The sequence below is a fragment of the Nicotiana tabacum genome, chromosome 4 (assembly GCF_000715075.1).
Source record: "Nicotiana tabacum cultivar K326 chromosome 4, ASM71507v2, whole genome shotgun sequence".
NCBI lineage: Eukaryota > Viridiplantae > Streptophyta > Magnoliopsida > Solanales > Solanaceae > Nicotiana > Nicotiana tabacum.
Window position 1 is genome coordinate 73,006,154 of NC_134083.1, and position 15,683 is coordinate 73,021,836.

At 38.6% G+C, this 15,683-nt stretch overlaps 1 protein-coding gene across 1 annotated transcript; it reads right to left on the bottom strand.

Annotated features, from left to right (window-relative positions):
* Positions 1-11,742: 11,742 nt before the first annotated feature.
* Positions 11,743-15,473, bottom strand: LOC107781956 (uncharacterized). Its single transcript, XM_075250887.1, has 5 exons — positions 15,339-15,473; positions 14,392-15,289; positions 13,808-14,224; positions 13,649-13,696; positions 11,743-13,473 (listed from the first exon to the last, which is right to left on the bottom strand). The coding sequence occupies exons 1-5, from the start codon at positions 15,471-15,473 to the stop codon at positions 12,029-12,031; spliced, it is 2,943 nt and encodes a 980-aa protein (XP_075106988.1). The 3' UTR covers positions 11,743-12,028.
* Between the last annotated feature and the right edge of the window lie 210 nt (positions 15,474-15,683).

Genomic DNA, 15,683 nt, shown 5'->3' on the forward strand with positions numbered 1-15,683 from the left:
GCAACTGCCTCCGTCCTACCAGAAAAAGCATAGAATCTGGATTGGCCTCCCCCTCTAGGGCGACCGCTACCCGCCCGTCCCCCCTCCCCCCCTTAGCTGGCTGTGCGGGTGTAGCGGTAACTAGGGCAGAAACCATGGCCTAGGAAGTCTATAGACCTGACTGAATCTATGGAGCCAAAGTAACCTCGGAAGGAACACCCTTCCTGACTCTGGGGCAGTCTTTAACCATATGGCAGGTATCACCATACTCAATTCAAGATCTCGATGGGAGTGGCAGCTGGGACTGGCTCAGGCCTGGTCGGCTGGACTGACCGTTGAAAGCACCCCGTGCAGGAGGTGCACTAGAAAATGGTTGGGCAAAGTGTGCAACCTGAGACCTGGGAACAACCGGAGCACCACTAGAAGCTGGAAGTGTTGCATGAACTGGACGGCTCACATAGCCTCTACCATGATGGGCTGTAACTACAGCGTGACCACCACTAAATCCTCCAGTACCTCGAGCCCTCTTGGCCTCCCTATTATCTCTCCCACAGCCTCGCATGCCCTCCAACCTCCGTGTAATCTATTCCACCTACTAATATGGAGTATCTGTCTCCAACTCCCTAGCCATGCTAAATCTAATACCATAGTTGAGCCCCTCGATAAACCGGCGGACTCGCTCCTGACAGTAGAAATCAAGGCAGGTGCATGTCTGGAATAATCACTGAATCGAACAGCATACTCCGACATTATCATACTACTCTGGCGCAGTTTCTCAAACTCTGCGCTCCATGCATCCCGAAGGGTCTGAGGAACAAACTCTCTCAAGAATAATGCTGGACTACCCTCCTCGTACACACGCCACCACTGATATGCCGCTCCAGATAGCTGCAAAGTAGTAAAAGCAACCCCACTCATCTCCACAATACCTATAGTGTGGAAAATATGGTGGCACTCCTCAGGAAAACCATGTGCATCCTCTGAAGCTAACCCACTGAAAGTAGGAGGATGGTACTTCTTGAACGTCTTGAGCCTAAGTTGCTCCTCCTCAGATGCTGCCGCCCTAACCATGGGTTGAACCGGAACAACAGGTTGTGCCGGTATAACCTCTGGGACCTGATCAACCTGGACCCGCTACTCAGGGGTACGGGTCGCGGGAGTCTGTTCCTCCCCCAGCCTGAGTCGCGGGAGTCTATTCCTCCCCTAGCCTGAGATGTGACTGGTGCAATTGGAATTAACCCCGCCTGAGCTAAGGTATCGAACATGCTCAAGAACTATGCGAGGGTCTCCTGAAGTGTTGGGGTAGCAACAGGCGCTTCGGGTACCTGTCCTCCAACTAGAGTTACTAGCGGCTCCTCTACCGTAGCTCAGGAAGGTACTCTAGCTTTACCACGTGCCCCTTCTCGGCCTCGGCCTCTTCCCAGCCCTGGCCTCTCGCGGCACTAGCAGGGGGCACGGGTGTCTGATCATCAGATCCAGCAGTGCGAGTCCTCACCCTCTATGAGAGAATAGAAAGTAAAAGATTTAGTTTTCGAAGTCAACCAATTCGCACGATAAGGAAATCAAAAAGTGAAGTTTTTCCTAACACTTCCGTAGCCTCTCGAAGATAAGTACAGACGTATCTGTACCGATCCGCAAGACTCTACTAAACCTTCTTATGACTCGTAACATCTATCAATCTAGAGCTCAGATACCAATTTGTCATGATCCCAATTTTCCTCCGTAGGATGTCATGATGGCACCTAGTCTCTACGACTAAGTAAGCCTAAACTTTGATAACAACTGAACAGATATAATTAACAAGGTACTAAAATCAAAACTGAATAACTGATAAAACCTTTCGAAAATAGAATCTCATCAATACACAACCCAAACCTGTGGAACTGAGTCATAAGCTCTATAGAATAAAACTAAAATATCTAATATATCACTGTCTGAAAGAAATACAACAGGAAGTAAAATAGGGAAGGTGACTCTGAGGCCTGCGAACACCGAACAGGCATACCTCGAAGTTTCTGTAAGGCAGCTACAAATGATCTCTAGCGACCGGCACGAGCAGACGTACCTGGATCTGCACATAAACGTGCAGAGCATAGTATGAGTACACCACAACAGAACCCAGTAAGTATCAAGCCTAACCTCAGTAGAGTAATGACGAGGCCATGTCAAGACACCTACTAGGATATAAATAAGCAGTGTAAAGATGTAATAAGGATAAATAATAGAAAGCGAAGAAATTAACTGATACAAAACCAGATAACATCCTGAACTACAACAACAACAATAACAACAACAACAAAAAAAAAAAAAAAAAACCATAACGAGAACTAATACCGAAAATTAAATATGGGGATACATAAAAGAAGCAACCAAAGAGAACTACTATGATCATATACGGAAAACAATCGCTAGAACAAGAAGAGCAAAACAACAAGTACATTTTCGCCCAAAAGCTCTTTGCAACATGAGATAAACAACAAATAACATAACGAGGTACTGCCTCGTGTACAATAAGAATCACCACCGAGGTGCCACCTCGTATGAATCAAGAATCACAATCGAAGTACTGCCTCGTATTCACAATACACAATATCGATCACAATCTGTCCTTATACCACCGCGTGAGCCTTACATTTGAATTAGGTTTTGAAAATAGTTTTTCTGAAATAGCTACATGCACTTTAGCCCACTTATGACGCCACATGGCTTTATGTAGTTCTCCTACAAGCAACACGCACATAATATCAACCTTATACTGCCGCATGCACATCAACCCCAAGCCTTATGTTGCCGCATGCACGTCAATATCACATTACAATAACAACTCGCACCATAAGTGCCTATATATCATAATTTGCCAACAATCCACAATATCAATATTTCCACAATAATAGCCCATGGCTCCACCACAACGGATACAAGAATATCAACAACAACAATGAATGTAAAATGCTCAAAGAAGGATGTTTCAACAATAACAATTTTGCCTCAACGCGATAACGACTTTCACAACTTTAACACCAATAACTCAACAATAAGAGACAATGTATAATCACGTTGTTAAATAAGAAAAACTCACAACGGAAGAGATAACGTGTAGCAATGACTTCAGTAATGGAAATCAACAATGAAAGAGATAACATGAATAATAACTTCAAATAATGGTTGACAACAATGAAAGAGGTAACATGAACAATAACTTCAATTAATAATAGTCAACAATGAAAGAGATAGTATATATAATGACTTTAAATAATGATAATCAATAATAAAAGAGATAGCATGTAACAATAAAAGAGGCAACAAGTTCAACTAAAGCATGAGAGCAATTTATCAATTTGGAGGTAGAACAAGTGTTAACGAAACCATTCAAGGCATGAAAGAATAGGCTAACACAAGTAAGAATAGATTGATTAGGAGAATTTAGAATATGATATGGCATATCAATTAAAGCATGAAAATAGTCTAAGTAGCCTAAACTGGTCAAATACCACGTACAACCCATGTACCCACTCGTCACTTTTCGTACACGGATTTCACTTAGCATAATTAAATCAAACAATACCATTCCTAAGGGGTAGTTCCCCCACACGAAGTTAGACAAGACATTTACCTCAACTAGGCCAAATCAACAGTCGGGAATAGCTTTTCCCTTAAAATCCACCTCCACATGGCTCAAATCTAATTAAAATCGACTTAATATCATCAAATAATGCTAGGGAATTCAATTCCAATAGATAAAGCTAAGATCTTTATACTTTTCCCAAAATATCAACAAAAGTCAACTCGGGGCCCGTCCGATCAAAACCCGGGTCCAATGATAGATTCCTTCTATCCATGATCCCACGAAATAATATAGGTGAGTAGTTTTAAAATCCGAGTCCAAATCGACTCTCAAAACTTAATTTTTTATTTTTAAAAAACTTGACAAAGTTTCACAAATTTTCACTTTGATTCACATGATTTTGATGTTAAAATCTAAGATATGTTGATGGAATATGATTAGAAATAGATTTGAATCATTTACCCAAGGTTTGTAGGTGAAAATCCCCTCTCCAAATCGCCTCCTACCGAGTCTAGGGTTCAAAAATGAGAGAATGAGAGATAAAATCCCGACTTTCAGCCCTTATTTTCAGCTGCAATTATCTCAATTGCGTTATAGATTCTCAATTGCGAAGAAAACCTCAGAATTGCGGCACTGAAGGACCGGGAAGCTTTTCGAAATGCGAAGATGGGTTCGCAATTGCGAACCCTACTGCCCTCGCAAAAGCGACATTTTTGTGGCAAATATGAACTATCCAAAAATCCAGACCACTTTGCAATTGCGAGCCTGACATCGCAATCGTGACACCTGAGGTCCCCCTACTAAGCTCGCAAATGCGACCCTGGTGTTCGTAATTGTGACACCAGATATTAGTTTTCTTGAAATTTCAGTCCAAAACACTCCGGAACATGTCTGAAACTCATCCGAGCCCTTGAGGCTCTAAACCAAACATCCACACAAGTCTAAAAATATCATACGAACTCGCTCGCGCGATAAAAATATAAAAATAACATCTACAACTACAAATTGAACTCTAAAATGCATGAATTTCAAAGAATATTTCAAGAACTTCTAGAATTACAACTAAACGTCCGAATCCTATCAAATCAACTCCAAACGACGCCAAATATTGCAGACAAATTGACCTATTCCATGTCCCAAAATCAAATTTCGAGCTCGATAGCTAAAAGTCAACCTACGGTCAAACCTTTCAACTTCAAATTGCCAAATTTCGGTAAATCAACCTACGGGCTTCCAAAATTATTTTTGGGCATACACCCAAGTCCGAAATCATGATACAAAGCTATTAGAGTCATAAAAATAGAGTTCCGGGGTTGTTTTCATAAAGGTCAAAGTTTGGTCAATATTTTTTAATTTTAAACTTCTAAGTCAAGAATCAAGAGTCCAAATCAACCCGAAAGCTTCTCGGAACGAAACTAACCAAACCCCGCAAGTCATAAAATCATAAACACAAATGTATGAAGAAAATAAAGAGATAACGAGACGCAATTACACAAAACGACCGTTCGGATCGTTACAATTATAGCCAGACGGAAGGCTTAGACTACAGTGAAACCTTTTCTCCTGTAGCTAAGAGGGTGGCAGTTAGATCCTTTATTGCTCTTGCAACATCAAAACATTGGTTCATTTATCAGATGGATATGTGTAATGCATTCCTTAATGGTGATCTACTAGAGGAAGTTTACATGGTAATTCCTAAAGGGTATGCTAGATACGGAGAGAGTCAAAAGGTCTGCAAACTATACAAACCCTTATATGGTCTTAAATAGGCTCCTAGTAGTGGAATTTGAAACTAACTGAAGCCTTGGTTATAATGGGATTTTAGCAAAGTCACTATGACTATTCCCTATTTACTAAGAAGGCGGCAGATGATGTGGTAATAGTCCTTGTATATGTGGATGACTTATTGGTCACGGACAATAATCCTACTCTGATAAATGACACTAGGAGCAAGCTGCAGGGAGAGGTTCAAGATGAAAGATCTAGGGGACTTGAAATTATTTTTAGGTATTGAGTTTGCAAGATCAAGCAAGGACATTTTTATGTGTCAAAGGAAATATGCTCTTGAGCTAGTGTTAATGCAGGCCTAGGAGGTGCAAAACAACCTGGAACTCCTCTAGAAATAAATCATAAGCTCACATCAGTATAGTACGATAAATGTGTTAAACATAAAGAATCTAGTGGGGACAAGCCAATTAAAGATCCTAGTAACTATCAAAGGCTAGCGAGGAGACTATTCCATCTCACTATGACCTGACCTGATATTGCATTTACAGTACAGGTACTAAGTCAATTTATGCACTGTCCCAAGGCTCTCATATGGAAGTTGCTTAAGGGTAGTGAGGTACATTAAAGAACCCCTGGTCTAGAATTGATTATGCCTGCATGAGACACTGATCAACTTACTGCTTACTGTGATTCTGATTGGGGAGCTTGTATGGAAACTAGAAGGTCATTCACAGGCTATCTGGTAAAGTTTGACAAATCTTTGGTGTCCTGAAAATCCAAAAAATAGAATAATGTGTCAAGAAGCTCACCGGAAGCTGAGTTTAGAAGCATGGCTGCACGTGCAGCAGAAATAACATGACTGGTGGGCTTATTCAATGAACTTGGAGTCAGCATCCAAGTGCCATTGAAAATGGTCTCAGATAGCAGCTTATCTTATATTTCATGAAATACAAAGCATATTGATATAGACCTTCCACTTTGTAAGAGAAAAAATCAATCAAGGAATGCTTCAAACTGAACATGTACACACATAAGACCAACCGGCAGACTTGTTTACTAAGAGTCTAGGAAAGGTAAAACATGATCATTTTTTGAACCAACTTAGAGTAGAGAATCTGTTTAGGGTGTCAGATTGAGGAGGAGTGTTGGTCAAGGTGGTGACAAGTTGAGGTTAAACTAAAGTTAAGACGATATGATTAATATTAGAGTGTATAGTTAATTAGTTAAACTCAAGTAGTTAAGTGGTTAGAAGTAGGGGTGTAAAATGGGGCAGGGCAGGTTAGGGCGGGGCGGGACAAGCCTTGACCTGCTAATATTTTGACCTGCCCTGCCCTGCCCTATTTAGCATTTTTTTCAAATTTTGCCCCGCCCCTCCCCGCCCTGCCCCTCCCTGCCCCGTTTAGGCTCTCTTGTATTTTTTTTCTAATTTGTAATATTATGATAAATAGCTACAGCAAATTCAGCGTATGTCTCTGGCGTTTTACGAGTTGTGATGTCAATGTTTTTATATGCAAATGTGGTTGCATTCTTCTTAAGGGATGGGACAGAGTTAGTAATTGGTTCTTTATTGACCGTTGCTGTCCGTATTACCACATTTATGTCTTGAACTTTTGAACTTGATTTTGAAGCTTTGGCATCTGTTTGTGAATATGGAGGAAATGATATAGCATGTTATATATTAAAAGAAGAAAATCCAGAACTATTTCAAGCCTTGTTCTAATTACCTATGGATGTTATAACAGAATCTTTCTTTATTAAATGGACAAACTCATCATAAAATGCAATAAAAGAAGGGGATTTTGTGGACAATACTGTTTTACTGAATATTAGCATCTGCCTACTTCTTTGAAACTATCATCATCACCTCTTAGATTAAAAAAATAAACCTATAAGTTTATGCAATGTAATTCAAGTACACATTTCATAAAAGAAACAACATAATTCTTCAACTTAACACAAGATTATATGAACAGAGCCAGAGGGTACATTTTACTAATTCTGCAGAGTAATTCAAACAGTACCAACATCAACAAAAACAGATACTATAAATTGAAATAGGAATTTCAACGATAAGATTTCTAGAACCTAGCACGAGCATTGTATCAGTCATAAAATTTCAACCACAATACAAGCTCGACACCACTAATTACACCACAAAAACAGTAAATGTTAAACAGTAGCTATGTGGCAATCTAAATTCAAGAGGAACAAAAGGGATGTAAGCATGTCAGGGGTCTCATAGTTGCGATAAACCACTTGAATCCGGCTCGTCCTCTTCATCAAGCAATGTTGGACATGAAACTTGATCAACCGTTGAAGTCAAACCTAAAAGGAAAAATGCATAGTTCAATGTATCAATATAGTATTAAACAATTGAATACCTATTAAGACAATAACGAAAAAATTACTTACCATTTAAGTCATTCCATAACCACGTGCGAGCACACATTAAAGCTTCCAAAGTAGTGGGGTGGAGTCTACTCCGATGCGGGCTAATCAACCTCCCACTAGTGCTAAATGTCGATTCTGAAGCAACAATAGACACGGGAATGGCTAAGAGATCACGAGCTATTTTTTGCAATGTAGGAAATTTCAATCCATTTGTCTTCCACCAACTCAAATTGTCAAATGAAGGGGTTCGAGGTAGTAGGTCTTCTTCTAAGTACATATCCAACTCTGATCTTTTCTCCACGGTAGCTCCAGTTGAAGCTACAAATCTATCAAAGCTCGAAAGCCGATCACCATGAGTAAAATTAGTGACTTCACTAGAACTAGATGCTAATGAATCATGTGGAGCAGATAATTTACTCTTATAATCTTGAAAGATATCATAACAATTGGATCGAACTTCTTGAATTTTAGTTGAAGCTTCTTCACCATAAATTAGTGGAAGAAAGAACTCTACCAACCTCATCTTGTACTGTGGATCAAAGATTGCAGCTACTCCCATCAAAATATGTACATTATCCCAATGTTTTTTAAATTTCAACAACATCGCAGATGCCATAGTGCTAATCACACGATTAAACTCATTCACCCAAGCTTTCAATTATAGCTTAATTTCACAAACTTTTGTAAAGTATTGACTAGAAGTTGGATATTGAGTTCCTGAAAACTGTTCAGTGATATGATAAAAAAGTTTGAGCTTATCAGAAACATCTTCTGCATTACTCTATTGCCCTTCAGTTGTATACGACTGATAATTTGTGTCAGTTAGACTCAACTTGTTAAACACCTCTTTGTATTCTATAGTTGTTCTCAACATTAAATATGTTGAATTCCACCGAGTAGGACAATCATACTCCAACTTCTTATTACAAGAACAGTGAACCAAACGTGCGGCTTCTTCAAACCTCTCAATTCTGCCAGCTGATCCAATCCAATACAGGACACTATCACCCACTTTGCTAATACTATCTCCTATCACCTTTAACCCTTCTTGCACAATCAAATTTAAAATATGTACAGCACAACGCACATGAAATACTCGACCAGTCAACAACAAATCTTTTTTATTAAGTTTCCCATCCAATAAAGTTTTAATCATAGCATTGTTTGTGCTAGAATTATCAACTGTGATAGTTGATATTTTTCGTTCAAGATTCCAATCAAACAAACAATTAACCAAAACACTACAAAAAACATCTTTATCATGTGGAGCAGGGACATAAGCAAATCTCAAAATATGACTTTGAAGCCTCCATGAATCATCAATGAAATGACCAGTTATAGCCCCGAACCCTTTTTTGTTACTATTGGAAGTCCACATATTGGTTGTTATTGCAATTCTACTCGTGACTTTTTCCAACAACTTAGAAGTTTGCAATTTAAAATCGTCAAAAATTTTCATTATGTCATTCTTGATTGTATTTCTGGAAACCATCTTAAACATAGGCTGGAGACTCGCAACAAAATTCCTAAATCCTACATGATCAACTATAGAGAGTGGATACTCGTGTAAAATAATGGCATGTGCAAGTTGTTTACGTGAAACATCTTGATCAAAATAACCATCCCTAGTATCACCCTCATTTTGTACATCTCTTGGCTTTTTAGGACACTTAGATATGTGATCTAACATAGATTTTGTACCACAATTTCTAGCATTCTTATATCGACGATTGCAATACTTACAAACACCATATGGAACACCATTAAACTTCACCGGCTCGAAATGATTCCATGCTCGGGAATATCTTCTTTTTTCTATTTGAACAACTTCATCATATTGTAAAGGCCTTTGACTCTCATCGTCTAAGGAAATAGCATTAGAAGAAGAAGTTGGCAGATTCTCTTCATTTTGAGATGCCATGATTATCTAGTAAAACAAAGACAAGAAATATCACTAAAAGCTGATATTTAGAAACACAATTGTAGTTTTGTGTCATTTTTGGGCAATTAAAGGAGGTGAGGGTGCAAGTTTTGGTGTCATTTTAGCCTTTCAAATTCAACTCGTTCAAGTCCCACAAAGAATAATAGAGTCAGTATCTATTCCTGCCTCTTAATTTGTTTTACGTACCTTATTTGTTTTACATTCTGAATTATCACTGCATATTCTCTTACATTCTGATAAGCACAAGCACACACAAAATTCACTTCATGACCATCTTTAACTTCAATAACACAGATTGCAACTTTCCAGGCAATGTACTCTTTATGAAGAAACTAGACTATTGTATAAAATCAAAATGAACCCAAAAAGGCGAAAGTTTGAGGTTTTATTAAACCCTTTCTCTCCCTCCCTTTTCACTCTTTATTAAAACCCAAGTCCCCAACTGACCAAAAAATTCCTTTCCCTTTTTCAACAACAAAATTTTAATTTCAACTTCTAGGCATAGCAAAATCTCCACTATAAAAATTGTACTACACGAAACTCCGGCTGCAATCGCAGCTGCAGAAGTAAACAAAGATGAGCACTATAGATAAAATGCTTATAAAAGGCATACAGAGCTTTGACCCTAAGAACAAAAACGTCATCACTTTTTTCAAGCCATTAACGCTCATCGTCGGCCCTAATGGCACTGGAAAAACTGTAAATCGCTACTCTTAACTCACTCTATTTACGTGCTTGAATTGTTATTTTTTCATTAACATAGAAACTGAGAAATTTTCTGAAAATTGTCGTTAGAGAGAAAGCAGAAAAATACAAACAATTGACCCAAAAGAATAATAGTATTGACCCAAAAATCATTTCGAGAAAGAGAAAACTTTAAATTTGCTGAGAAATCAAGAGCATTACCTGGATTTGCTGGAGAAAACTTTGTCCCGAGCCCGGAGGAAGAAAAAATCGAAGAAAGTTTGAGGTTTGAGGAAGAAGAATTGCAGCAGTTCAAAGAGGAAGAAGAATCGCATGAGAGCTTCTGACTTTTGAGTTTGGGAATTAGGTTTGAGGCTTTGACCGTTTGGGATTTAAGATTTTAAGAAAAAGTATCGGGTCTAACTTATTTTGACCCGATCCAGCTATTAACCCGATGTGCCCTACCCTAACTTGCCTTATTAAATTTTTTTAAAAATAACCCCATTAAAATCTTCCCCTGCCCCGCCCCATTTAAGATTATCCCTGCCCCGCTCTGGCCCAATTGCCATCCCTAGTTAGAAGTTAGTTATTTAGTTATTTACTGTACATAAATACTGTACACTATATTGAAGAATTAACAGATTTCATTTTCCATTCAAGCAGCTCCTCTCTTCTCTCATACTCTCTCTTGCTTACTTTGTGCGCATCTCCCCTTCCAATTACTAGTAGCCATGGCAGCTAACAAATATATCAAATAAGGAATACAGCAAATTAAACTTATTCATACAATTTGATTTCAACAAATGAAACAACCAAGTTATTACCAGTGAAAATAAATTGAAACCAAGAAAATTCGAACTGATATAGCAGAGAATTATTATACAGCTGATAAAATTTAAAGAGGAGAGGGCATCATGGTGAAGATTTGACTCAGAAATACATTAACCAAAACAAAAGTGTGAAATATATACAGGAACAACACTAAAATTAATGACAATAAATTTCAAAATAGACAAACGTAATCTTTCCAAAAAGAGGACTGGCTAAGTTAATTAATATCTAGAATATGATTTAGGTGAAGACAATAATCCATCTCATGATATAATTCTCTTACTTCTAGTTTACACAATTATTAAGACAATTTTGAAAATATTAAGTGTTTATATGTAACATATTATTTATGTTTTTACAAAAGAATGGAAACTGGATGGCGAAAAGTAAAACAAAAAAAAAACTCTAACACGTTATAAAATATGAAGTTTTTACATTTGATCTCAAATAGTAGATAAGTAAAAAATATATACTCTCTGTCACATAATAAAACATGAAATTTCTACAACTGATAAAAACATACCCAATAGTACTGTATTTCCAGAGAGAAAATAACTACCATGAAAAATCTTGAATAAAAATGGCTGCATTGACTTTGGACAAAACAATAATGATCTCAAATTAGGATTTAGGAACATAGAAAATAAAAAAGAAGAAACTACATGTGGTACTGAATATGAAAACCCGATCTGAATTTTTCCAGAAACAATAAAACAAATTCAAGGAAGAAAGAAATAAAGAGAGTCAAGAAGTTAACGTCAAGAACAGTAACGTAAAACAATGAGCCAAATTAAACTACGTGGCTTTCACTGCTTCAGCAAAAAAAGAAAGAAGAAGTGCATGGAGAATATTAAATTGAGTACGCATCAATCACATTATATATAATAGGGTATCAGATCCATCACTTGTCAATATCCTCCGGCGGCGGCTGCAGACATTGAAGACTGCAACTGCAACAGGTGGCGATAGCAGTCAGCCGCCGTCGGTCGCTGCTCCGGGTTTTGGTCCAAACACCTGTTCTGCAATTCCCTCAGCAATTTTGGTACCCCCACTAACCCACAACTCTTCACTAATTGACCTATTCCCCATACATCAACTTTTACATTATGATAATTTCTCACCATCTCCGGCGGGTGCCTCCCACTAGCCGCCGTCGCCGCGGCTGCTCCTCCGTAAGGATATAGCTGTGGCGAACTCACTGCCTCGTCGAATCCCGTAATGAACCATTCATTTTCCCTGTCACTTCTCCTCATGACTTTATCCCATCCCAAATCCCTGTGCATAAAAGAAAGATCATGTAATGCAACCAATGCTTTTGTGATTTGCTTTAATGCTTCTATTAGTTGATCACAATTAGCCGGCTTGAACTTGCAGCCTCTAGGCTTAAAGACCAAAGCTAAATCCTTTTCAGATGCCCTAACAACAAATTCTGCATGTGGGATTCTATGGTCAAGAAAATCGTATATTTCTTTGACTGCCACCCATTTTCTTTTACTAGAGAAATATCTCACCACTGTATTTGGAGTCATCTCCACAATATTTCCGTTACCCAGATCTATTCTCTCAAAATCGGTATAAGGTAGATGTTTTAAATTACTCCCGTTGCTACTCATATAATGGAAACATCGATCAGCTAATAATGGTAATAAGCCAGCAATTCTCCAACATGGAACTAAAGCTTTTAGTCTTTCAACTGGGGTTGAGAGATCCACTGTGTAAAGATCCGTTCGGATAATTCGATCCTGTGATCGACTTAAAGCACAGAACGTAACAATGAAGCCAACGGCATAGTAACCTAACACGTAAGGAAGGTCCATATAAGTCCAGAGAAGTTTCTCCACAATAGAAGAAGATGGATCTAGTTGACCTTCACTTAGTTGACCAGTCTCCTCTCCTCTCCACAAGCAAAAATTCCTCAAGAAAGCAGTAACATTAGGCCATTGATCTTGCACTGTTTCCGCAAGAGAAAACGATGAATTTGATTTCCGTACGAAAACCATTTCAATGGAACAAAACTTAGATATAATCCTATTGATGCAATCATCCCAAAGTCCAATATAAGAGTCCCTATCAGTTGCAGTACTCAGGCTAGGGTTTGGGCGCATAATAGAGCTCAAGACCTCATAAGTGATGCCTCTACAGTCTAATAACTCAGTTGAAATTGTGAAAAATAATTCTTTCCCTTGAGGCAAATCTTTGAACACATCTCTCCGAAGTGGGAAACGGAGCTCCTCTGGTGGTGGCTGTTGTAAATGCCATGAGAGCTCAAACAAGCTTGGAAGTGTAGGTGGTGGAGATCTTAGACACCCCACGTAATACTCAGTTGGATCTTGAAATTCCCAAGGAGTAGTTGCTGCAATTATTTTATATTAATTTAAAATCCAGTTGAAAGCAACAAGATGCTATTAATGGGAATCTGGTAATAGACTAATATAAAATTCATTTCGCTCAGGGAAAGGAATAGAAAATTACTAAATCATTGGCTTTTCACAAATAGAAAATCCGAAAATTATGGAAGAGAGACTTACATTTGATGGGAAATTCAGAGGAGGGAAGTTGCAATCTTTCATTGGGACCTAGATTCAACAGAAAAAAAACCGTTACTTCCTATAGTTAATGATTAAGACTCGTACATTCTAAATATTAAAAAATGCACTTAAACAATTACAGTAAATAAAATATAATACCAGAAAGAGCAGGAGCTGAAGAGGATTTTCTCCTGCCAAAGACTTTTAGTTGTACTCCAGAAAGGAATCTATCAACGGAAAAACCTTTCATAGGTCCATCTTCAAAGGCCTCCATTGTGCAGGCAACAGTAGAATCATCCAAGAAAGCAATTTCATCGGCGTTTAAAAAACTTGTACCTTGAAGCTTCACTCTACCTCTGTGATGTTCACCTTCTTCTGCCCACAAGCTCACTGATTCCTCCCATATCATTCTAATCTTGCCAATGCGACGAAGCTCTTTTGAAGAAGCAGAAGAAGATGGACCCCCAATATCTAATGAAGAAGTAGTAGTTGTGTCGTACCCTAAGAACCCACTTCTTGTTCCATGTAGTAATGCTTCTGTTCCACTTATTGGTATAGCCAACTGTTTTGCCCTTGCTGCATTAACAAATGTTCTTTTAAATATTGTCCCATCTAAATTTAATGTTGTGCGTACGTTAGGAAAATAAGAACAATTTAAATTAGGAAGAAAAGAAATATGAGTAAATAAATTTAATTATTTTCCTCATTTATGAGAAATGGACTTGATGTTGTTGACAGCATACCAGAGAGAGGAAGGTCATCCTCTCTGAAAGGTGGAGGGGGAGGCAAAGATTTGGTTACTGTGTCACTAAGAGAGACGACAATATTGGCCTGACTTCCAAATCCAGCTCCAACTCCTCTAGTTTGAGGACTTCTCATTCTAGAGCCCATAAACTGAGATAATTCTTCAAACACCTCTTCATCAAATGAAGCAGGCAATCTATTCATCTTCCTTTCATAAGGGGACAGTCTAAAATAACTCTTGCTACCTTGTTCTCTCTCAGCACCTCTCTCCCATTCGTAGACTTTTCTGAATTCACCTAACATGTTGTCCCATTTAGTTCCAGCCGTTTTAGCATCTCTGCTAACTCCATGCCTGTTGAGAAAATCAGCCACTTCTCTATCTTTATCAGCTCGAGTTTTTCCTCTACCTTGTTGCACTCCCGCGCCTGTACTCATTTCTTGAGAACCTTCTAGATGAAGCTCTGATGAACCACCTTGGTACTGAATTTTCCAAGCCCTAGCTAGCCACAACATCTCGTTAGGTTTCCAAACTGGACTTACGTATTTTCCTTTCCGAAATTGTTGGTGAACTTGTTCTCCTCCTTCGCCTTTGCTAGTTTCTTGCCCAGATGCAGAAGGCCGAGGCGAGTGTGAAGGAGAAGAAGCTGTGTCCGAAGACGACGCAGCTTGAGTTTGAGGGTTGGTAGCAGCAGCTGCTTGTGGCGAAGGTGAAATTGGACTTGACTCCGTGCTTAGTATATTCACTTGACTGGGATTTTGCTGTTGTTGTTGAGAAGAAGAAGATGGTATGAATTTCCATTGACTTGCAGTATATCGAGGTCGCTTTGGGTTCACAAGGTAACTGTTGCTGCTGTTGTTGTTGTTGTTCAAAAGAAACAGATGTAGTTGCTGCACCGCCTGGGATATTATAGAGAGAAGAAGAAATATAAGGAGCTCCAGAAATCACAGGTTGCGGTGGCTGTTGCTGTGGTATAGTATTATCAGGTGAATCTTGATTAGAGTCATTAGGAGAGTTGGATAAATGTTGTTGTTGTGGTGGTGGTGGTTGTTTCTTTGTGGTTTCTCCTTTGTTTTCATCCATCTCTACAATGGGGGCCCAGAGAAAAAAAATAATAAACACACCGCCCTAACTCCTTAGTCACAAACCAGAACCAAGAGAGGGAAATGAAACCACCATTTCAAAACTTTGCTGTAGAACTAGATCTGTTCAATTTAGACTTGTTCAAGTGCTTTTGTTTAATTTTTATTTTCCATAGTATTTTATTTGACCAAGAAGTCCAAAGGAGGAGGA

Bases quoted from the DNA above. Each gene is read 5' to 3' on its own strand.
- LOC107781956 (XM_075250887.1), bottom strand. From the start codon at position 15,473: ATGGATGAAAACAAAGGAGAAACCACAAAGAAACAACCACCACCACCA. The intron at 13,697-13,807 runs GTATTATATTTT...TGTTGAATCTAG, and splicing joins TTCAGCTCCTGCTCTTTCTG to GTCCCAATGAAAGATTGCAA. The intron at 13,474-13,648 runs GTAAGTCTCTCT...AAATAATTGCAG, and splicing joins CTCTGAATTTCCCATCAAAT to CAACTACTCCTTGGGAATTT.